This window comes from Strix aluco, chromosome 24, assembly GCF_031877795.1.
Source record: "Strix aluco isolate bStrAlu1 chromosome 24, bStrAlu1.hap1, whole genome shotgun sequence".
In the NCBI taxonomy this organism is placed as follows: domain Eukaryota; kingdom Metazoa; phylum Chordata; class Aves; order Strigiformes; family Strigidae; genus Strix; species Strix aluco.
The window spans coordinates 2,268,659-2,293,846 of NC_133954.1; the positions used below are offsets into that span (position 1 = coordinate 2,268,659).

Sequence of the window (25,188 nt, forward strand, 5' to 3'; positions counted from 1 at the left end):
ACAATCCGGTGTTGCTGGGGACTTCGGACAGGGGTCCCGCCGGTAATTTTCCACCTGCTTAGCATCTGTCACTGAGGAAAAAAACCTCCAAATCCCTTTCAACAATAAAACCATGACAAATCTCCTTCAACTTATGTACGTGGCAAATTCTTAACAAAGTCATCATATTTTAACACGAATCACCACCCTATTCTTCACAGGGGCCCAAAACTGAACCCACTCATCGAGGGGCGGCCTCACCAGTGGGGTAAGATCCCTTCCCTGTCCCTGCTGGCCACGCTAGTGCTGATACAAGCCAGGATACCATTGGCCTTCTTGGCCACCTGGGCACACTGCTGGCTCCTGTTCAGCCGGCTGGCAATCAACCCCCCCAGGTCCCTCTCTGACTGGCAATAAGCACATCTGAGGCTTAGACACAAATTTTATTTCGGAACTGGATTTTTGGAACTCCTCTTCCTCCTTCCCTCCTGGGAAGCTGGCAAACACCACAACACTGCAATAAAGGGAGGAAAAATAAAAGAAGAATACTGATTAAAACAGGCTTTGACTTGGCTTTTTGTGGTAACAAAACTCCTCCTCACTTGGGCCCAAAAATCTTTGCCCTCTCTTGGGAGGAATAGGGCTTTGTGGTCTTTCTGTTCTAGTATCAGAGCACCGATAGACACGTGGGTTTGCTCTGAAGATAATGCTTACCATGGGGCCTGCATGGACCAACTTTCTCCAGGGCTTATCTACTGCCTTAGTTGTTTTTCCCGTTTCTTGGTTTTTATGCTTGTTGCACTGTTTCTTCCACTTGCATCAATGAATTTGTTATTTTAATTTTCATTTCCGTCTGAAGCATACAAACTGAAGACAGTGATTGTCTAAATGGAAAGAGAAACCTCTAATATTGTTGATGATGAGGAAGTAGAAAAGATCTTAGTTTGAATTTGTTGTTGTTGTTGGTTTTGTGGATTTATTTTGTTTTGTTCCATGACATGGGTTGTTTGTTCTGGAAAGCAAATACTGTTACCTTGTACTTTCTTATGGGATTCTCACTGTTGGAGATGGAACTAGACAGAGCTTGAGTCTGATATTTACTGACAGTTATCTTCCTGAATCCACTTTTTTTTCAACAGGGGAGCAGATGTACTCTATTTGCTTTTGTTGAGAGATGATTTATGAAACCCTGGTTGTGAGTTATTAGATGGTTTAGCGCAGTCTCTCCTGGAATTTTTCTTCCAGTTTTCATACTGATGTACAAGTATTGAGTTCTCCAACAGTGGAAGAAGGAGCTTGCTAAATTGTGTTCTGTGTGAGATTTCTTGCAGGGGTATTCATGTTATAATTGGGTGGATTTGTAGTTTGTTAGGGATTTATAGCCTCTTAAATAAAGAGGACAGTGTTCTCTAGATTGTCAGTACTGTTTCTGCTCCCGCCAGGTCACTGTATTGATTGTGACACTGCACCAAACGAGTTGGTTTGTTTATTTATGAAAGTTGTATTCCATTTTTGGTATGAAGCCACAGCTTGCCCTCTTTGAGGTTTCTACTGTTAAACTTTTGTTTTTTTTCAGAACAAATGAGTGGAATTGAACACTGTGGGCTTTGAAAGAGCATAAGGAAATGGGATGTGTGGTGAGATGGGGCATGTCCTGGTGGTCTGCGTGCTGCTGGACGGTGTTCCAAGGCAGCAGCCTGCCAGCTGTATGCCTTGTGGATCAGCAGGAGGACTGAGGATGCGATTTAGCACAAAACATCAGCACCTCAGGATATGGGTTCTAGGTTGAACATTTCAACTCCCCCTCCTTTCAGAAAGCCTCAACACTTCAGAGCCACCAGGGAGAGGAGGTGGATTTGTTCTACCCACTGTAGGTCAGCAGGCTCCAGGGCTGCTAGACAAGACCAGAATTGATGTGGGGGAGTTTCCAAATTGAGGGAAAGTCTAAGGCAGATGAGGTAAGAAACACCCTCGACTTCCACCCAGAATCAGAGCTGATCAGCCTAGGAGCCCAGCTGCACTGGCCAGTGTGTGGTCCAGCCCACTGAAGCGTGACTGTTTGGGAAGGTGCAGGTCCAAGGGTTGGAGTTGATACATGACAAGATTTTGTGGCTGCTTACAGTGGTTGCTCCTATGTGAGGAAGACCATGAGGTGAGATTGATGACCTCTGCTGTATGCCTTGTGGCAAATGTTCAGGCATGTGACTTCAAATCTGCAGTCAAATCTGTAAAGTCATTTTGTACATACAAAGACACTCAGACTCTGTGAGGTTCCTAACTTGCTTGTTCAATCGTGTTTTTCAGCTTCCAGACTGATTTAAATTTGCTTCAGAGATGGAAGGGTATATAGATGAATTTCTGAACAGCTGTGGTGACCTGGAGAGGCAGCTGGCAGTGATGATCAGCTTCTCTCACCACTCAGGGCTATCCAGCATTGTCCAGCTCTTCCAGGGTAGTCAGACACCTATGGCCAGTGGCATTGCAAAAATACATTGACTGGCTCAAAGACATGTTCCTCAGGCCAGACTTTGACTGTTGTTTAGAGTTCTCAAGTAACCAGCAAAAACAGAAGCAGGGAAATGTGAATGTGTGAGTGTGTAGATGATTGACCTTCCTCTTCTGTGGTTAGAGCAGCTACCCACATGAAGTCTGGTTTGGACAGCTGTTTGCTGGTGCCCTTGCCATGAGTTTACCAACTCATTGTTGCCTGTTCTGTTTCTTCTGTCCCAGAAGGTTTAGCCTCAGCATCTGGTTCTTTTGCTGGGACAAAATTCAGTTCAGTTGGAGCCCACATGGTGAGAACCAGCCAGCCTGACCAAAGCAGACTGGGTCACCAAAGAAGCCTTTCTCTAGCCCTGACAGCTGCTTTGGCAAAAATGTCCAGTGGCAGCTTTTCTCACTGCAGACTCTGAGGTCTTTGCAGGAATCGTGCATCCCTTTTATCTGACTGTTAAACTGGCTGGAGTGCTCTTGTCTCCTTGGCCCACAGCAAAGCACCCACTTCCATGCCTCACAAGTAGCCTGTAAATACTTATATCCTTGATAGGCATTTGTAGCCATTTCTAGCTGGGAAAACTTCCCAAGAGAAATTTCTGCCCTCCTTGGTGCTGCTGCTCACTGAATACCCACAACTTGGTGCTGTGGGCACTGGGTTACTTGCGGGGGCCTCTTCCAAAGATGATGTAAGCTGTTAAAACAGTATGTCCGTGTGTTACTTGTGCCCCTATAACCTCACTGTACTGAGCACTGCAGTTCTTGAAGTGCTTTTTGGTAAGCTGCAGAACCTCAGTGGGGTAAATAGACTGTCTTTTGCATAGTAAAAAGCAAACTTGGGAAGATTATATCTCTTCTTATGTGCCTGTTGCTTTCTTACTACATAACTTTGCCATCTTTACTGTAAAAGCCGCTAAATATCTGGAAGTCACCTCTTGCTGCAGTGGATTGTGTGGGTTGTGTTTATTTTGTGGGATAGTGTTCAAGCTACTGATTGTGTCCACTTTCTTATTGAAAGAGCACAACATAAGATTGTTCGATTAAGAAAATGGATCATCCGCTGACTTGCTAATATCATTGAAAGTTCCGTGACAAGCCTTGTGACGGACATTTCCAGGTGAGAATGATTTAAAGACTTAATGCCACATGTGCTTGGAATAATTCTGTTTAGCTCTGTAGCAATATTCCAGGCAAGCTGTCCCCATGACACTAAGCAAATGCAGTAGTGGAAATATTGCATAACATAAATCACATACGAGACCGGGTTCTGGTTTCAGAATACCTTCTGCAGACTTGGACAAACTCTTGTCATAAGTAGTTCAGGCACTGAAAATCGCCTTGGTCCAATTTGTTTGCAGTAAATTTTAGGCTCCTGGTTACCTAGACTGCTTGAAGATACTGTTTGTAATCTTTGCATCAGATCATAATGTTTATCTGTAAATACTGGAGAATATGACCCAAATCTGACAGTCTGAGTATTGTGTAGCCTCAGGTGCTGACATTTGACTTTTCTGGAGTCCTGATCATCCTTCTTTCTTCTTTACCCTGTGTAGCTTGAGGAAAGGGTCTTATTGTAAGTAGTGACTTTTCTCAGTGCTTGGACATGCTTGAACAAAAATTGACGAATATGTGGCATTATTTGGTTTGCACGCATGGGCTGTTTTTGCTTTGTTGTGACCAAGCTGGCTCTTAATTTTGCTCTTGCTTCTGCCCGTTCTAGGTTTTGCTTATTCCATGCTTTCTTTGAGACTAAGAAAAATACTTCCCAAACATGTGAGACAAATGTCTTTCCATCAGAGCCCCTAGATGAACAGGCTCATTCAGTGGCAGAAAACTACTTCTTTGGGTAAGGATTTTGCTTGCGTGCTTTAAGCTTGGAAATTAATCTTTTTTTCCTGAGGATAAGATCAGCCTGTGAATGGCAGGGCAAGAGGTTTGGGATTGTGAGCTGCTATCAGAGCATTTGTTTGTCTCCAGGACCAGGGAATGGCTTTTTTTTAAGGGGATCCTAGAGGAATTTCCCAAAGATCCTTAGGTTTTGTCCAATAAAAACATGATTTTGCATGCCAAACCTGCTGAGTATGTGTGTGATGATCAGGTAGGTGTAGAGTTGAGCTCAGACTGCTTTTTCTCATAAGATTTCCGTTGCCTCTGTTGCAAGCTAGAAGTGGAGGAACCTCTGAGAGAGGTGGTGGGGTTGTGCAGGTGGCTGTTGGCTTTCTGTCTGCTCTGCATGTGAACTGCTGATGGCTCTGCATCCTCCCTGTACTGAGGGAGGTGGAGTTGATAATAATAGGTGCTTTTAGGTGGTTGCCAGAGCTGGTCCTCCAACCTCAGTAGAGGGAAAGCAGAGGACAGGGTGGGACACAGAATGGGAAACAACCGAGAATAATAGTCAGTGTCCTTGGGGGCAGCGGGTGTGCTTGGGGACACCAGAACAATGAGCTGTATGTTACTGTGTGTGGATACACATGTGGGTTGAAACTTAGGCCCTGTGAATCTGGGATGCAATGAGTGACCAGAGCTCTGGGATGAAAGTGCTCTACCAGTGGGCATTATCGTGGAAAGCATTCCTGAGGCAGGAACACGCTGGCTGTTTTTCTTTGCAGGTTATTTCAGATTTTAAACACCGTGACTGTTTTGGGGGATACAGCAAAGGCTGCAGCTTTGAGGGAGAAGCACATCCATGGTGTGACTGCAGATGGGAAGCTGTGGATCTTTCTCCTTGTTGAGTATGCCAGCGAGCTGCTCCCAGTGAGCGTGTCAGAGCTGTGAAGCCTTTTACCAAGAGGCAGAGGGATGCCTGGGAGAGGTGAGAGGCTTGGGAAGCTGGGTGTGGGGTTAGTGGTGTGAGGAAGTGGAGAAGCCCTGGTCTTAGTCTCTCTTTGGGCCAGTAATAGAGAGATTGTATATTCTTTCCTCCTGCTGCTGTTCTGACTGCTGTAGCAGAGCCATTTCACAGGCAGAGGCAGTTCTGTCTCTTCCCTGGGAGTATCCTGTGCACCTGTGGCTGGGTTTCAGGATGCCTTTCTGTTTCTTATCACTCTGTTCCTTTCTTCCTGTTCCTTCTGTGTGTTAACTATGTGTAGGTGGCCATGTCCTTTTCTGTTGTTGCTCACAGCCCTGCTCACAAACATGACTGTAACTCTGCTAATCTTTTCTCCTAATAATGCCTGTACCAAATTCTGTGTGACTTTTCTGGTGCTGTTTTCTGAGCTTGATTTTCCGTAAAGGTCTATGCCTTGGCTATGGTGTTAGGAATCCAGCCTGTGCTCAAGTGCACAGTTTTTTATAAGCCACACAGGGTGAGATACCCTTGTTGGATAAAGACTGTGTACTATATGTATGTCCAATTTCAAGAAATTAAATGTTAAGTGCAGAAAACAGGACTATAGATTTGGTCATGTTCTTAGTCCGATTGTAAGAGAGGACTCGCTGTTGTAATTTGAAAGACTGAAAAGGATTCTTTTCTTCAGTCTGTGAAGAATCTGCAGAAGAGAAGAATAAATCAGACAGTGCCAAAGTCATTGCTTTCCAGCAACCTCTGCTGCTAATGGCCATTCATCTTTTCAGGGTAAGACCTCTGAAGTGTATTTGAGTGGTATAAGATGGGCTGATAGCTGGGCTTTCTGAGCACTGAGCTGGAGGATTTCTTTGTGTTCAGAGATCCACTCTTTCACAGCCTCTGGCTTCTGAAAATGGTCAACTGGCAGCTAATAAACTGTGATTCTTACACTGACTGTAGACAGCAACTTAACAGGGGCAAAGCTTGGCCTGAGCATTAATTTTGTCCTTGATTTGCTGCTGAGTGGAGCAATTTTTACTTAGTTTCATATTTTCTTCTGCAAAAGGGTTGTAGTAGGTGATTCTAATATCCGTAGCTATTTAGAGAGGCCCTTAGATTTGGGGTATGTTCCTTCTGTTGCTGTTGGTAGTGGGGAATTCAGAGTGTTCACTGTCTGCTTGTGATCAAACAGAATCAGTCTGAAACGGTGGATGTTCTGAGTGACCTTCTGAACTGCACGGAGAGGGCATTTGGCAAAGAACCTCTGAAGAAGATAACTGGTGAGTCCTTACAGAAGGAAATGGAGTGGGATTGTTAATGATCTGCCAAAAGACAGAAGACGGCAGTTCTGCGTTAGTGAAGCACTCTGCATTGGTTCTGGCTCGATGCACTTATCCCCAGGAGAATCCCCTCTCCTTCATTCTCTTTACTGGTCTTTCTAAATCTCTTGCTCCAGCTCTCTATCCGCATCCTCAGTGGGTTGTGTTCCTGTGTGCCTCGTACAGGATAGGTGAGCTTCAGAGCTGGCCGTTGTTCAGATGAGCAGTTTCCAGGGGAGCTCACTCATTTCGAGTCCTTGTTCTGTTCCAGCCAAGTGGTTGATTGAAGTGGTGGTATCTCCCTGGAAAAGCTCTGGGCTCTCCTAACAGCTGTCAGGCCTGAAGCTGGGTGCTTTGAGAGCTCAAGTTCTGGGCAAACTAAACGTGTCCTGTGTGTAGATACAGCCTGTTTGCTGATTTAGGCTAGTCCTCATTTAGGGCCTGTGGAGTGAGGTTGGGACTTGACCAAGAGACAACCTGGCTTGTTCTTTTGACTTCCTCTCTAACTCTAGTCTTGTTCTCCTTCAATCTGTGTAAATTTGTGGGTACTGTGAAAATAAAAGCTGTAGTTCTATGGTGGCTTGATTGTATGTAGATCTGGATTCCCAAACGAATGGATGAGTTTCAAACGTCAGCACTTTTCATGGGCTGCTGTGACTCCTGATTTCATTGAAAACACTCTAAAATGTAGATAACGTTTGCTGACTGGCTGCTGATTGCTTTATTGTGGCCAGATAGGTGTTGCATGATTTGCAGAACTGCTAATCTAAGTAATGATTTAGTAAATGGTAGGGTTGTTACCTGGTGAGGCTTTGCAGTGGCCTAAAGACAATTTCAGGCATGTTTCTCCCTATGGTTAGTAGCCTTCCAATACAGCTATAATCTTTAGCTCTACATTTTTGATTATTTCTGGTCTTTGTTGCTGAGTGAGTACTTCTAATAGTCAGCTAGAAGGACTGTCTTCTTTTCCTTGGTGACTTTTTCTGCAGTCTGTTATTGATGTGCCAGTGCAGCATTTTTGCCCCTTCCTGTCATTGTTTGTTCATGTGCAGACAATGCAGAGCCATGATGGATTGAGGTGATGGTGGAAATCTCTCCTTCCTTGACCAACCCAGCCTACTCATACGTTGTATTTCCAAGAGCGTGTGTACATATATGCCCTAACCTGACCAAGAGGGGCTTGCAGCTGATCCTGGATGTAAGTGAGGCTCTAGTAGAGCATTGCACTGTTCGTCTGTCTTGTCCCGAACAGATACACAAGCATGTCTCTATTTTTGGTTTTTGGTTTGTTGTTTTTTTTTTAATGGGAGCCTGAGATCTGTTGACTTTAACCTGTGTTCTTCGGTAGTGTTAGGCTGAAGAAATTCCTGGGTCAGTTTATATAGCTGGTAGATTTCACATGTGAGTATAACTGGTAACAGCTTTTTTCTAGAAAGGCTAAGCATAGAGGTGCTAAAAATAAGTGACACTGAAAATCTGAATTGGTCATACCTCTGAGTGAGGTGGTGTCTTCTGAGAGTAATAATGTGGATTGCAAAGATGAGCTGTCAAGTACTTTATATGATGAACCTAATACTTCATTTGTAACAAATCAAAATGTGTCCTGTCACCAACCTCTTCAGCTTTCTCCACCCTTTTTGTTCCTTATAGAAAGAACTTGGCATGGTAACGAACATGATATTGTAAGATGGAAAGTTGAATGCCATTACTTACTATGTCATTATTCAACTGGCTTACTGTGCTGAAATTCCTGTCTGCTGTACACAAGAAATGCATCAAAACAAAACACTGAAAAAAACCAAGTCCTTCGTTTTTTTTCAGGTTCTTGACCCATACCAAGAGCAAAATGAAGAAAGTGCTGTTGTTGTGATGAAAGAATCAGACAAAAATATCAAATCTGCATGGGACACGGTAACTGATGTGCCATTGCCAGTGACAAATACTCTTCAGACCTTCACTATTTAAAAATAGTGTTTCTCCTGATCTGTAGTAATAGACGTAATTGCATTTATCTGTCTTGAGTAAGATGGCTATTGCTCTATTAAGATTTATTTTAAAAGTGCAACACACAAATGGCTTGTTGGAAGTGCATGTTTATTAGTCTCTTGGCCTTGAAGGACAATGCTGTTGTAGGTCTGGCTGTTTGAATAGATGACTTCCTGAGAACAAATGACTGCATCCTGACACTAGTACAGGCCTCTCTTTTGCAGCCACAGACTGAATCATTGCTGTGATGCACAGCTGTCTGAATTCAAGATCTCAGGTTTTAAGAACTGCAGAGATTCCAGTCACAAAACATTACAAACATTAGGAAAAAGGAAGGAGAGTCAGATGGGGGCTGTTACTTCAGATGTTCCTTGGAAGCTTCTTTTTGATACTCATTTAATAAGACAGAGAAGTCTGTATTGTGTTCTGCTTTTAGCTCTTGTGAAGACCTGGTATCTCGTTGTCGGGGATGTCTTTACTTGAATCTGAGGTCTGAGAGCAAGGCAGTGGGGTGAGGGGAGGCTTGAGTTTTTATTTCTGAACACCTGAGAATTGAGTAGGGCTTGAAGAAGTGTGGGGTCAGGAGATGAACTGTTCTTCCTCAGCACGAGGAGGGTTTGAGGCAGCCAGTCCCCTCCGTGGGATCTCTGGAGGAAAGTTGACTCTGATGCCCGAATGGATGCTTGAAGATGAAGAGCAGTGAGTCCCCTCACCTTTCTTGCCACCGCCATGACTACCTCTTCTGCTGTTGACAGCTAGCACCATTTATATGTTGCCCTGAGCCCAGTGGTAAGGGTTCATAGCAATCTGTTTCCCAGAGCTCTTTCTGTAGATAGTAGCTTTGGGTTTGGTTTTAATGCTCTTTCAGGAACTCATTGTGCTGAACTAAGCAGCACCACAAGAGAGCAGATGCTGTGCAAGAAGATTTGCACGCTTTTGTGGAGAGGCTTGTGAAGAAAGCCTGCTGCATTAGCCACATCAGCAAGGCTTTGGGACAGCCTCAGCAGGAGCACAGTTGGTCCCAGTCCCACAGACTCCAGCCCCACAGTTCACAGCACCCAGGGCTGCTCAGGAACAGACTCGCCTGAGGCAGCGAGAGCGCAGCAGATCCCCGCATCAGGGTGTGATTGCTGTGGCTGGTGTGTGGACACCAGACTATGACCTCTCGGCAGGGTGGAGGAGGAGGAGAAGGGTTTCAGTGCCCCAGAAATGCATTGTCAGACAAATACTTGGGGCGCTGAGGTGGTGACAGTGGCAGATAATGACCCTGGATGAGGGAGGAGCATGGCATCTGACTTCTGGCAGGCTGGAGAGGAGGAAGAATTCAGGAAGCACCAAAACTGCCCAGCAGAGACCAGGCTGCCTGAAGGGCACCAGCAGCCCACTCTGTCCCTCCTCCCAGTGCTGCCTCTGGCCAGGAAGAGCTCAGAGGGGCCTTCCAGAGACTCGGGCAGCTCTGCCGGCTGGCTTGCCTGTCCAAAAGTCTCTTGAGGAAGAGCTTTAATCTGTGATCACCTTTTGGGATCACTTTGTGAGACCAGCACTCCTTTGGAACCCACAGGTAGAAAAGCCAAGGCAGAATGTCACGGTTAGAACTCGGCTGGCAGCCAAACCCCATGTAGCTGGTCACTCACGCTCCCCCTGCCCAGGGAAGGAAGAAAGGGAGACTCGTAGCTAGTAATTGTAATAAAATAAAACAATAACAGTAATAGAAAGTACAAATGGGTAATGCACAATGCAATTGTTCACCACCCACCAACTGATAACCAGCCTCTGAAAAAAACAGATCTTGCAATAGCACTCCCAGAAGCAAGAGAGAACTCCCCTCCTTACAGGGGGCCCCTCCTTTTTATCCTGAGCATGACGTTACATGATATGGAATATTTCCTTGGCTAATTTGAGTCTGGTGCTCTGGCTGTGCCCCCTCCCAGCTTCTTGAGTAGCTGCATATGGACAGGACAGTGGGAGTTGGAGAGACCTTGATCTCTTAGTAACAACTGTAAACATCAGTGTGTTATCAGCATTCATCTCATACCAAATCGCATCCAAAACACAGCACTATTCCAGCTACTAAGAAAAAAAATTTCCACAGCCAAAACCAGGACAAAAGGCTGTATCATACAAATGTGGATTAGGAATTTCCCTAAATTCTCTTTCCAGAAGCAAGTGCTGGATGGAGATCATAGGATGGTTTGGGTTGGAAGGGACCTTAAAGATCATCCAGTCCCACCCCCTGCCACGGGCAGGGACACCTTCCACTAGCCCAGGTTGCCCAAAGCCCCGTCCAACCTGGCTTTGAACCCTTCCAGGGAGGGGGCAGCCACAGCTTCTCTGGGCAACCTGTGCCAGGGCCTCACCACCCTCACAGGGAAGAATTTCTTCCTTAGATCTAATCTAAATCTCCCCTCTTTCAATTTAGAACCACTGCCCTTTTTCCTGTCCCTACCCTCCCTGATAAAAGGTCTCTCTCCATCTTTCTTATAAGCTCCCTTTAAGTATTGAAAGTATGGTTTCCCTGGAGCCTTCTCGTGTGCAGATTGAGCCACCCCATCTCTGCCAGTCCTCACATTATTCAGCTCATTTCCCGGCCCTGCTCTAGACACACTCTAACAGGTCCATATCGTCTACTGGGGACCCTAGAAGTGGATACATTAGTCCAGGCACTGAGACTCCAAGTCTCAGATTACTGTTCAGTCACTAATACACTGCTGCTTCTGATACAGGACTGTACTACCAATTATGTGTATATTTTGAAATCCTAATACTTTGCATGCATAGCCATATACTCATACATATCAAAGCATGAATGAGAAAGGTTTGTAGCAGCTAAACAGTGTTGCTGCCAAAACTGTCAGATGAGGCTGCAAGCTTTAAATTTTTACACACTCAATAACTAAGGAATACACTGAAGATGTTGGATATAAAAGGGATGGTGAATAAGAATTATAGTATGCATATAAATTGTTTTTCATTTGGTAGGAGAAGGCAAGAACACAGGAACAGATCAAAACGAGAAGGCTGAAATCAAGTCTGTTATATAGCTCTTCAGCAGCATGTGTTCAGCTCTGATTCTCTGGCACCAGACTGTTTGATAAAACAGCTAGGTATACTTCCTAAAGAGTTATACTCCGGCTTTTGTGTGCAAGGGTTTGTTGGTTTTTTGTTTGTTAGCTTTTTAAAAAAGATAAACAATGCTAAATGTTGTCTTCTCTGATGGCATTATAGATTGGTTTGCAGCAGAGACATTTCATTGCAGACTCAGTCTGTGCCTTCTTTTTCTCTTGTACTGGAGAAGTTCTCCAAATAAACCTGACACTCTCTCACACACACACACACACACACACAAAGAGACACACAAGGAATGGATAGTTTTTCCTTTCCTACTACAGGACAGTTAATGGCAAACAACTATGCAAATAAGAAGAGGATAGAGTGGCCAGAAGAGGAGGGAGATACAGTCTGTGATGGTTGCTCTCCAGCACTGGTGCTGCTGTTCAGTTAATCCTTGCTTCCAGAGCACCTGCTCACAAGCTGACAATCAGTGAACTCTGTCTCAGTATCCACGAGCAGAAAAACAGCAGTCTGATAAACAGTCAGACACCTTCTGAAGAATCTAACCCTAAAGCCCCACTCTTCGGGGAGGAGATACAGAGGAACAAGAAAAGCCCAATGCTGTAAAGAGTCTGAGAGTGCCTACTTGGGCCTTTAGATTTAAAGTCACATGCACTAACTGGATTCATTAAAAGCAGCTGGGGACTGGGGCCAGGCTTAATTAGCCAGAGGAGAAGAGGAGTGAAGGTTTGCCTCCCACAAACCTCAAAAGGGAGACCAAGGCTCAGCATGTAAGGTTGACTGAGAAAGGGGAGACAGGCTAGAAGAGTCATGAGCTTGGCTCTTGCTGACCAAGGGCTCTATATTTCCAGCCCCTTTCGTTAACTGATATTTGCAGTGCTGCAGCTTTAGGGATCGAGTTGTCTTCTCTTGTCTGTGAGCCACAGGGACACATACTGGTTGCTTCATTTTCTCTGGCCTGTGGTATCTCTGAGCCATGCTGCAGAGAGAGGATTAATTACAAGAATTGATATGACTATGTATAAGAATCTGACTATGTATCAATATCAGATAAGAATCTGTTTACTATGCATCATTATACCCTATATAATCACCATGCTACACGAGTTAGGCGTGCGTTGTTGGTGAGATGACTCCCCTATGCACCCGGCCATTAATAAAGGAGTGTCTGCTTATCTACATCATGTGGGTGTCGATAAGTTCTTTTATTCCCTTTGGTGACATTGGGGATCAGGTAATGGGTCATACGTTCTGGGAAAACCATCTGTAAGGGTATAATTGGGTTCCGTGATCTGCAGTAGGGGGGTCCCTCCTTGGAGGCACCCAGCTTGAGCTGCCCTGCATGTCGGATAAATAAACCCCTTATTTACTCAGCAGATTGGCAACTGTGTTCTTCAAGCAGAAACCTTGGGCTGATCCCTGTTAAGGTGGCATCCACATAAAATATTTGAAAAGCTGGCCAAAGCTGAGCCAATCAGTGACAGTGGGATGACATATTTAAGAAGGGGGAAAATAACTGCTGTGCAACAGCAGCTGGAAGAGAGGAGTGAAAATATTTGAGAGAAACAACTCTGCAGACACCAAGGTCAGTGCAGAAGGAGGAGGAGGAGAAGGTGCTCCAGGCACCAGAGCAGAGATGCCCCTGCAGCCCATGGTGCAGACCATGGTGAGGCAGGCTGTCCCCCTGCAGCCCATGGAGGTTCATGGTGGAGCAGATATCCACCTGCACCCATGGAGGAGCCCACACTGGAGCAGGAGGATGCACCTGAAGAAAGTTGTGATCCTGTGGAGATGGGCCCACACTGGAGCAGGTTTGCTGGCAGGACTTGTGACTCTATGGGGAGCCCATGCTGGAGCAGTCTGTTCCTGAACAATTGCACCCCGTGGAAAGGATCCACGCTGGAGCAGTTTGTGAAGAACTGCAGCTTGTGGGAAGGACCCATGTTGAAGGAGTTTGTGGAGGACTGTCTCCCATGGGGGACACCCCATGCTGGAGCAGGGGAAGAGTGTGAAGAGGAAGGAGCAGCAGGGACAATGTGTGATGAACCGATGACAACCCCAATTCCCCATCCCCCTTGTGCTGCTTGGAGAGAGGAGGTAGAGAAATCAGAAAGAAAGGAGGGATAGGGGGAAGGTATTTTTAAAATCTGGATTTTATTTCTCATTGCCCTACTCTGATTTGACTGGTAATAAATTAAATTAATTTCCCCAAGTCAAGTCTATTTTGCCCGTGACAGTAGTTGCTGAGTGATCTTCCTGTTTTGCACTAACGAGAAATATCATGGTATGTCATAACCCCAAAAGCATAGTGGGGGAAGAATTAAATACTCAAAGGGGAGCAGGCATTCAAGAAATGCGCATAAACACCTTGCACTAAGAGTGGCCTCTCCCAGTACAAAAAAAATCATTAACTCCTAAGATGGAAGGTGAGAAAAGTGTTGAAGAACTTCATATTCAGGTCTACTTCAGCTGTTGGTAAAAGGGTAACTTTGCTAAATGGAAAAAAAAGTTCTATAGAGGGAAGAGTATAAAATAAAGGCAAATCACAAAGTATTACTTTTAAAAAATCTGAAACAAGTGACAAAAACTCAGTGTTTAACTGATTGAAAAAAGTTTGCAGCTCTGACAACTACTGACAATGCTAATGATGAGTGTTGTCCTGAATTTAAGACAAAATGTGTGATTCCAGGTGGTACAGAGGACATCAGAGGAAAAATATGTGTCCAATCTTTGTATGTTTCTTACTAACAAGGTAATGAGAAATCTTTTTGAAGATGCCTGCAAGGATTGGGCTAAATACCACAATGGCAAAGCCAGGGTTGAAACATCTGCAGACTGTCACTCTACATTTCACTGTCATGTAATTACTGAAAAATCTTAGAAGTATAAGCAAATCAACTTGGTGCCCTTCCAGTTATGATGTGAAAAAAAGGTGAATGAAGATAAGAACTGCAGAAAGAGGAAGATTTGCAATAGCAACATTGTTGTGACCTGGAGGGAGAGAGATTGCTAAATGTAATCCTTGTCTACAAAGTGACTTTCCACTGTGAAACTTCAGCTATTGAGGTTTTATACATTAAACAAACCAAGTGGGAGTGTGTGAAACAGATGCTGGCCTGAAAAATTTTCAAAGTAAACAAGAGCAGATTGTTCAAAATTGGAAACAGAAAACATCAAAAGAATTGCTGAAGAATATAAAGGAAATTATCCTGATAGGGGAAGTCAAAAGGACTTCATTCAGAGGCATTGCCAAGAAATATAATTTTCACAGAATTCTTTATTTTATGACTGGTAACTGGGCACATGCCTAGCAGTGTCAAAGAATGCTTAACTATTTAATACTGACTTTAATATTGACTGACCCAGGGAAATCAAGAAACAGCCTTGACTGGAAACTTATTACTATTGGACTGAGTGTATTATTTCCTGAACAGTGACTTCAGAGCTAAGATTTGCCCAATTAAGAAACAGCCAACATGGCTTCACCAAGGACATATCATACCTGACTAATCTAGTGACCTTCTATGATGAAGTGACTGCATCAGTAGACAAGGGAAGAGCTAATGCTGTCATCTACGTGGACTTTTGTGAGGCCTTTGATACAGTCCCCCAGAACTTGTTGCTAAATTGGAGAGGTATGGGTTTGATGGATGGACTGTGAGATTGATATGGAATTGGCTGGATGGCCATGTCCAAAGAGTTACAGTGAATTGCTCAACATCAAAGTGGAAACCATTAGCGAGCAGTGACCCTCAAGGGTCCGTACTGGGACCAATACTATTTAATATCTTTATCAAGGACATAGACAGTGGGGTTAGGTGCACCCTCAGAAAGTTTCTAGATGACACCAAGCTGAGTGGTGCAGTTGATTTGCTAGAGGGAAGGGATGCCATCCAGAAGGACCTTGTCAGACCTAAGTGAGCTCGTGCAAACCTCATAAAGCTCAACAAAGCAAAGTTCAAGGTCCTGCACCTGGGTTGGGGTACAGACTAGGGTATGAATGGATTGAGAGCAGCCCTGTGAAGAAAGACTTGGGGATACTGGTCAGTGACAAATCAGATATGAGCCAGCAATGTCCACTCACAGCCCAGAAAGACAACCATATACTGAGCTGCATCAAAAGAAGCATGGCCAACAGTTCAAAGGAGGTGGTTCTTCCACTCTACTTTGCTCTTGTGAGACCCCACCTGGAGTACTGTGTCCTGTTCTGGGGTCCCCAGTACAAAAAAGACATGGACTGAAGAAAGAGCAGGTCCAGAGGAGGACCATAAAAATTATCTGAGGGCTGGAAAACCTCTCCTATAAAGAAAGGCTTGAGAGAGTAGGGGTTGTTCAGCCTGGAGAAGAGAGGGCTCTGGGGAGACATTATTGCTGCAACCAAGGGCTGTAGTGACAGGATAAGGGGCAACAGTTTTAAACTGAAAGAGGGTAGATCTAGATTGGATATAAGGAAGAATTTTTTTTACAGTGAGAGTGGTGAGGCACTGGAACAGGCTGCCCAGAGAAGTTGTGGATGCCACATGATTGGAAGTGTTCAAGACCAGGTTGGATGGAGCTTTGAGCAATCTGCTCTAGTAAAAGATGTCCTTGTCCACAGCAGGAACATTGGACTAGACGCTCTTTAAAGGTGCCTTCCAACACAAACCGTTCTATGATTCTATGATTTTACAAAGAAATGACAGAAGTGTTTTATTTCAGTGTGATTTTTCTGAGAATTTGAAAACATTGCAGCTTCGATACAACTGGTTAAAAGGCAGCATTATCACTTGGTATAGTTCTGTAGAAGTAGCAAAGACATTTTATTTGCTTACACATTATCATATTCCTTGGTGCATAAGAAAAAGCCTTGACAAAGATATATTTGGTTTAGCTGAAGTATCTTAGAAACATATTAGTTTCTGGCTTGAATTATATGAATTTGTTGAAGTATTCCACAGTTTGAGGGCCTCAGTGCAGAGATTAGAAGTGTTTGATGTAGTGACTCAAATCTGCTTCTTATGTCTTTAGTGTGTTTCAGAACAGGTTGAATGATCTGACTGATGTCAACAACCACTTGAGAAACAGGCTTCTCAGAACATGAAACTAAGTGTCACTTCCCAAGTGATTTAATTCACCCATCCTGGAGCACCAGACCATGACAAATTAGTGGGGCTGAAATTACTGGTCAGCTTCAGAGAAGTTTTGGGAGAAGAGCCTTCATCCTTGCTGAACAGAAAAAACTTTATCTCATTGCTTGTGGTTCCCTTCCCAATATGGAAAGTGTTTTTATAGTCCATGATTTTATAGTCCTAGTTTACTAAGTAGCAGAATAAAACAAGAAAAATAACACAAAGGATCACATGGCCAAAAAAAAAAAAAAAGTTCTCTTTAAAACTGAGAGAAATAAAGTCCATCTGTCTAATTGCAGGAAGAGAGAGGACTAGCTATCTCCACCGGGAATAAAAAGGATATTTTAATGGTCCCGTTGTGCCTTGTCTCAGGTTCAGACTCTGTGGCCCGTCAGGAATTCTATACCTAAAAGTATATGGATGGGCATGGTATCTGCGAAAATACCTACTTGTGATAAGGTGCAAGAGATCTTCCTCTCTCTGACTCTGTTAGAGATACAGCACCTCTTTCTTTCTGCCTTTGGAAAATCAAAATTAGTTCTTATTTAGAGCTACTAGAGAATATACACCTTGCGGTCAAATCTGCATTAACAGAATGTTTTCCTCCTTCTTGTTTCTTTCACACTGACAAGAGAAGAAACACTAATGCACCCAGGATGCTAAGATGTGAGTGGTAAGGTAAGAACAGGGATGGAATTAAAATTTCTGTGATTACTACAAATGCATATATTAGACATATTTATACCTTTGTTCTACTGGGGAGGGAGGAAGAATTCTCACTTCCCTCCCTCACAGTGGAACAATACAGGTATTCTTGAAAATCTCTGATTTTTTTTTTTTTTTTTTTTTTTTTGAGATTTCAGGACCTGGGTTTGCTGGCTTTCTAAGCAGTAATTTTCTCATCTTGCTAAGGTTCTGTTTGACATATTTGATATGTTTGCCATCAGAAAAAAAATATTTGATTCAAGATAACAGTTTACAAAATGAACTAACACCCTACAGGAGACAGTCTAGGAAAAGCAACATACTGAAAAGGTCATTGTGTTAAAACTGATGGTGGAAAAATGCATAAATTCAAGGAGTATCTGGACAACACTCTTAGTTGTATGGTTTAGATTTAGGTAGTTCTGTGAGGAGCAGGGAGTTGGACCCTTATGGGTCGCTTCCAACTTGATGATTTTATGATTCTATGAAATTGTGGAAGGGGAAAAGTGGTTTCTTTTGCCCACAATGGGAGAAGGGACACAGAAGGTTTTTCAGTTAAATTACAATGGGAGATTTTGGGTAAATTTTTAAGAGAAAACTGAATAACATTAACTTTTTAAGAAGAAACAAAGGTGACTAGGGACCATGGGAAATCTATGGTACTGGAGATTTTAAAGAACAATGTCCAATGTTTCAAGCAAAGTAGAGTTCATTCTTCCTTGGAAAAGGGAAATGGACAAGATCAGTTCTTCCAAGGTATCTTTTTAACTTTTTATTCTTGGGAACAGAAAGGTTATTTTTAAACTTCATAAGCAGACTATGCCTGAGAATTCAACTGATTATAATTCTCATTCTATTCTCAGATTTATGGAAGCAACAGCAGAGCAGAAGCCCTGCTCCCTTTCAGCTTGAAATGCCATTAATATTTATAGTTGAGCTTTTCCAAACCCCTAGCTTTGGCCTTCTGCTCCAAAATACCATTTTGTCATAGTGATAAAGTACACAATTCTGGCCCCAATTCTTCTATTATTCTTTCTGAGAGATTTTCTTAACTTAACATGTGTTTACCCAACAGTGCACAAAGTTGTTTATCCAGATGATGTCTATATAAAATGGGAAAGTCAAGCTTTTCAAGTCATGTTTAAGTAGATATCTAAAATAGGTGAGGTGAAACAAATATTATGGAGTTAGTGCCTGCTGTGCACCTTAGAAGTTAAGCTAAGTGTTTGGGAAGGGAGAGGTAGTGAGACCTGCAGGAATGTGTGATTTGTTAACCTGTGCTCCTTCAGAGTACACAGAAAGAATACAAGCCTTTGAGAGGCAGGAAACGCCTGTGAAATTATTTGAGTTCAGAACCTGAAAAACATGAATAGGGAGATACAGAAAATTATACCTTCATTGTAGATCAGCCTGATGAGAGCTAGTTTGACCCACTGACAGTCAGCCTCTGTTTGCCTTGTTGTCTGCAGTGTAATCTTGGCTTTCCCACCTATGATAGATGGCAGAAAGGAATCACACTGTGGTGACTGAGTTTATCTTGTTGGGATTCACAGACAACCTGAAGTTGCAGGTCCTTCTCTTCATGGTGTTCCTACTGATCTACCTGTTGACCCTAGTGGGAAATCTGGGGATGATTGTGCTCATCCGGATTGACCCCAAGCTTCACACCCCCATGTACTTCTTCATCAGCAGCCTTTCATTCCTAGATGTCAGCTACTCCACGATCATTATACCTAGCACACTCATGACCTTTGTGGCTGAGAGAAAAGTCATATCCTACACAGCATGCACAGCTCAGCTCTTCCTATTCTGCATTGCAGTGACAGGAGAGTGCTACCTCCTGGCCGTGATGGCATATGACCGGTTTATAGCCATCTGCAACCCCTTGCTCTACCCTGTCATTATGTCCAAGAGGTTCTGTGTGCTCCTTGTGTGTGGCTCCTACTTCATGAGCTGCATGAATGCAACTATTCAGACATTATTTATATTCCACCTGTCCTTCTGCAATTCCAACATCATCAATCATTTCTTCTGTGATATGCCTCCCATCCTGAAGCTCTCCTGCTCTGACACTTACATCACTGACCTGGTCCATTTCACCTGTGCTACTGTTCTCGTCATCTCAACCATGCTCCTCATTCTCGTCTCTTACATCTGCATTGGGGTTACCATCTGCAAGATTAAATCCGCCAAGGGCAGATGTAAAGCCTTCTCCACCTGTGCCTCCCACCTGACTGCTGTCACCATGTTCTATGGGACAGGCTCCTTCATGTACTTACGGCCCAGTTCAAAATACTCTGTGGAGCATGACAAGATCATCTCTGTGTTTTATAGTCTGGTAATTCCCATGCTGAACCCTATGATTTATAGCCTGAGGAACAAGGAAGTCAAAGAAGCCCTTCGAAGAACAGTAGTAAAGCTATATTACTCTCCATGTGTACCACAGAGATTCAGGAGTCCAAGCAGGACTGAGAGAACCTGAGAACTGTTGAAAGAGAATATGCAAGTAGGTTAGTCCTGCCCAACAAAGGGAAAGGAAAAGGATCAATATCTAAGACTGCATCTTGCTGCATGTGTCTGTTGTGAAAGAGAATAGTCACTCCCCCTTCCTGTTTCAGGACTCCCTATTTTACCTCACCCCCTACGTGAAGGATGTGTCACTGAGCAGTCCTTAGGAACTAACTTTTCAGATGGTGACAGTCACTATTTCAATGGCAATATGCTTTGTAACATAGTAGTGCCCCACATCTAATCTCATGTTGTGACCTCTGCAACTATAGAGTGTCAGACAAGTCCTTTGAGAATACTTACAGGCATTTTTGTTCAGGGTGTTTTCTATTTAGAAGATGAAGGTAGCAGAATAGATCTCTAATTTTAGATACTTGCTGTGTAGAAGTCTAAAACTGAATTAGGTTTTTTGGGTTCATTTATGCCAGTTGAGCTTAAGTTCTAGCAAGGCAGCTCCACTAGGCTTGCATTAGATAGACGCCACAACTTCAGTCAGGATTCCCTACATGATAGTTATGTGCTGCCAATTTCTAGATATATTGCAGCAACTCCTATATTTCAGCTACCCAGGTACCACTCAAAACAGTGGTGAAGGATGGGCTGCAGGGAAAAGCATCACCTCACATCGTTTAATCTCTTTCCATTAGGATTTAATAAAGTCAAATCCTGGTACTAAGTTTAACGCCAGAGACCAACAAGACCAACACATATGCATGCCCTGGGTTATTGAGCCTTCCCCCAAATACAATGGGAAGGTCCTTTCTGGTAGTGGATAAAACTAAGCCAGTTGGTCTGTGCTGTAAAGGTGGTCAGACCACTTGGTGGGCACGTCTCTCATATAAACCTTACCCAAAGGAATCATTTGAATGCTTAATCCTTATTTACTGCAGGAGATTTGTCAAAGAAGGCGTTTTGCTGTACTGGTGATGGGAATCTTCCTGATTAATGACATGATATAAGAGGGTCTGGAATGATGAACCTTAGGAAGAAGAAAAGTATTACCAAGCAATGGACCTAGCACATGTGACCAAAGAAGGCAAGAACAGACTTTGGTAAAAACAAAGATGGGTACCTTGGTGGGAAGGGGGAACCTACAGGTTAGTTTGTGGGTGAGAATGAGCCTTTTGGGAAATTTTATCCCAAAGTACTTGTGGGGACTGGATCAACACATACCTCTTTGTGCAGGGCTCCTGAGCAACCCAACCAGGAATGGCCGTTGTTCTGCACCCAATCCCTACCATGCTCCCTATGCACCCCATTGGGATAGTCCAGCTCTAAGATGAAAAGGTATATAAGCTGAGGTATATACCTCAGTGTATTGTGTGAGAAAACACCAGAAAATGAAATAGGGTATAGACACTAATGAGGTTTAAAATGGGAACATTACAGCAAAGAGGGGAAAATACATAGCAGCAGAAGACCAAAAATGAAGGGCCGGTTATGTGCATGATTGGTCTTTACTGAACATTAGTGCCTTAGCAATACCTAGAGTCTGCATATTTCTTAATGTTACTATAAAAATGGTCATACAAACCTGAGAGTGACTAGGAATACAAGGACATAGATCAAGGTCAACTAATTTTTAATTGTGATGATCAGGACATCAACAGAGGAAATAATTTACCTTCACTATAGGTACCATTAAAGAACATTATCATGTAGCAAACAGAACAAAAATGGGGAAAAAACCTAAAACTGAACTGGCAAACAGAAGCTCTGGTGCTGCTGAATATCACCTTAACAGATTTTAGAATCAGGCTTCAACCCACCCAATAGCTGGGGCTGCCTGTTGATCAGCCCTGAGTCTAATCAGCACGACCTGGAGCAGGACAATAAACTTGTATTTCTGACCATACCACATGTGTCAAAGTGTCTTCTGCAGTCAAAGAAATCATCCATGTTTTCCCTAAAATCAATGAGGGGTCACTAATGGGGATGTAGACTCTGGCAACATCCCAAACAATATACATCCAACATGCATGGAGAGGAGAGAGACTTGATGATTAACCCTAAAACACAGTTTAGTATCTTTGGTTTTCCTTTTAAAAAGAAGTGTAGAATTATGTCCCATTTCCACCTCTCAGTCAAGATGGAGACCACTCAGTTTCTGCCATCTGATACAGGGAAGCATATATGCTCCCTCTGTAGGATCTTGCAGGATAGAGACATTTTGCTACTGTTAAGAAGTAGGACAAAGTGTTACTCAGAGACCATGAAGTCACTAGAAGAATTCGCTCATGTGTGCATTATAGCTTGTGCTTAAATCAAACCATGAACTTCCTGAGATAGGTGGAGGGATGTTTGTGTTGGAAAAGAATTATTCACACTGCTTAGATAGAGTTGTAGAGTACTAATGTTGTGGCCAGACTCCATTAAAAAAGGATGAGATGAGAGATACTGTTTTGTGATGTCCGAGGAACAAATATAACCTACTACAAACACCAGAGGAGTGCCCTGGCTCCAGTGTCTGCAACTAGCGCTCAGTTCCAGGATCAGAGGTCTGATAAACCAGTGTATGACTATGTCATAGTTTAAGCCTAGAGGGCAATTGAACACCACACAGCTGCTTGCTCACTCCTCCCCCGCTGGTGGGATGGGAAGGAGAAAATACAACAAAAGGCTCAGGGATTGAGACAAGGACAGAGAGAGGGCTCACTCACCAGTTATGGTCATGGGCAAAAGACAGACTCAAATGGGGAAGAAAGAACATCAACTTAATTTGAACACCATCACCACCACTAATTTACAAGAGTAGGACAGTGAGAAATACAACCACACCTTAAAAACACCTTCCCCCATCCCTCCTTTCTTCCTGGGCTCAGGTTTGTTCCCAATTTCTCTCCCTGCTCCCCCGCAGTGGTGCAGGGGGGCAGGGGATGGGGGTTGCAGTCAGTTCATCACACATTTTTTCTGCCACTCCTTCCTCCTCAGGGGGAGGACTCGTCACACTCTTCCCCTGCTCCAACGTGGGCTCCCTCTCACAGGGGAAAGTCCTCCGTGAAAATATCCCACGTGGGTCCTTCCCAGGGCCTGCAGCTCTTCCCAAATGGCTCCAGCGTGGGTCCCTGCTGTGGGGTGCAGCCCTCCCAGCAACAGACTGCCCCAGCGCCGGCTGCCCTCAGAGTCCCGGCCTTCTCCAGGTGCAGACCCTGCTCCGGCATGGGGTCCTCCCTGGGCTGCACCTGGGCGTCTGCTCCCCTGGTGACCTCCATGGGTGCAGGGCACAGCCTGCCCTCTCCCCATGGGCTGAGGGGAGTCTGCTCCAGCACACCTCCCCCTCCTCCTTTCTTCCACTGACCTCGGTGTTTGCAGAGGTGTTTCTTTCACTCCCCTCCTCCTCTCAGGTTCCCCTTCTTAAATATGTTATCACGGAGTCACAGCCACCATCACTGATGGGCTCGGCCTTGGCCAGATGCGGGTCCGACTTGGAGCTGGGGGAGCTTCAAGCAGCTTCTCACAGGAGCCCCTCCCCCAGTCCCCAAACCTGGCCACACACAAACCCAATACAGACCAATTGCCAAACCACACCAGCCCAAGCTTCCACAAATTATGCAAAACTGTGTGCCCTATGAACACCATCTGTGCCTAGCATAAAGGGTCCAGTGCCAAACAAATACTGGAGTATGCTCATTATGGCTTCATTTTCATAGTGCTAGTACAAGCAAATATTATGAACCAAATGATATAGTTAAAACACAAAATGAACTGAAAGCATCTTTTGATCTTTCCAAAATTTAGCCCTTTTGCAGGGCTTCATACTTCCAAAGTATAAATCAAAGGAGAGTCCTCCAGAAATCAATTCAGATCAAGAACTTTGGTCAGGACATCTGAATTCTCACTTAATGATAGGTTTTGAGATAGAGAAACTTTTGAGAGGTATTCTCGGGGAGAAATGGTAGAGTAGCCTGTGTTAGAAGGGTTCTTGATGGGTCTGCCGTGTTCAAAGCAGGTTAAGTTGTCCAGCTGGATTTTCAGTGTCTCCAGGAATGAAGTTCATATGGTTTCTGGGTCTCTGTTCAAGTCTTTGATCACCTTTTTGATTAAAAATGTTTTCATTCCTAGGAAACTTATTCATATTAGAAATTCTCATCTAAGCATCACATGCAAGTGTTTAGAGAAGAAGCCAGTCTCTTCAGTCTGAACCACAAGGCCTTGTACCGAGTCCCATTCCAGACTGGGTTAGAAGGGCAGTGTAGGAAAGTGAGGACTCTCATTTCCGCTTCTCTGCATATCCTGTTGGCTCATACTAAGTTCAGAGGAAAATGTCTCTGCATGTGGGTGACAAAACAGAAATACTGCTCTCTACTGTGCTTGCTAGTGTACTTGCTATTTCCAGCATGATTTCCATGCCCACACTGGTATGGGGAAAGAACCTCTTCTCTGGTCACGGACTGGGGAATTTAATAAATGCATCTTTCCTATTCAGAGTGAAAGCATATTATTTAAATTACTGTTTGACTTGGTTAGTAAGGAACAGGACAATCCAAAGCAGGCACCCCCTTCCAGCTTAGGGAGGCAAGTCCCTGACTCCTCAGCCTGGGAAGTTTGTCAGATTGAAAGAGATCCAATTTCCTCTTCCAAATAAAACTCCATACTGAGTTCCCACTGCTCCCATGGCAGAGGAAGAGGATCAACGAAAGGTACTGAACACTAATGGCTGCACTGCTGGGAGGTTGAAGAAGGGACAAAAGTTGCTGTGAGTCAGGCACCAGCTGGGCAGAGGACTCCACAGAGAAGACAGGCTACTGAATGGTATGATTATGGCATGAAAAAATGTGTGGCCATGACCACCCCTACCACCCCACTGTAGCTCAGGATCAAACCCCTGTTGATCAGGGTCTCCCTTGACTACAAAGCTGGAAAAATCTCCCTCTATAACACGACCAATCACTCTCATATCTACACTATTGATGATTTCTTCGCTGAACCAGTCTATCCCTTATTCCATCCAGGCCACACTGATGTTGACTTGTGCGTGTCCACACTCAGGATGGTACTGGAGGCAGATTGCAGAGATGACTGGTTGGGTAGATAAAAAGAGAGAAGTGGATATTGTCTTCAGTAGGGCTTTTGACAGAGCCTCCCGTATAGTCCTCATAGAAAAACTTATGAATTATGGGCTGGATGAGCAGACAGCATGGTAGAGTGAAAACTGGCCAGGTCAGAGTATGGTGATCAGCAGCATGAAATCGAGTTGGAGGTCAGTCACTAGCAGTGTAACCAGGGATCAGTT

General features: G+C 44.0%; 1 protein-coding gene and 1 long non-coding RNA gene across 2 annotated transcripts; both read left to right on the forward strand.

The window, feature by feature from the left end:
- The first annotated feature begins 3,506 nt into the window (after positions 1–3,506).
- Positions 3,507–5,200, forward strand: LOC141934284 (uncharacterized). The gene is made up of 3 exons (XR_012626300.1): positions 3,507–3,589; positions 4,193–4,318; positions 5,082–5,200. It is a non-coding gene; the product is annotated as an uncharacterized LOC141934284 (long non-coding RNA).
- A 13,745-nt stretch (positions 5,201–18,945) lies between these two features.
- LOC141933959 (olfactory receptor 5J3-like) lies at positions 18,946–19,929 on the forward strand. Its single transcript, XM_074849101.1, has one exon. It carries the CDS (start codon positions 18,946–18,948, stop codon positions 19,927–19,929), a length of 984 nt encoding a protein of 327 aa, XP_074705202.1.
- The last annotated feature ends 5,259 nt before the right edge of the window (positions 19,930–25,188 follow it).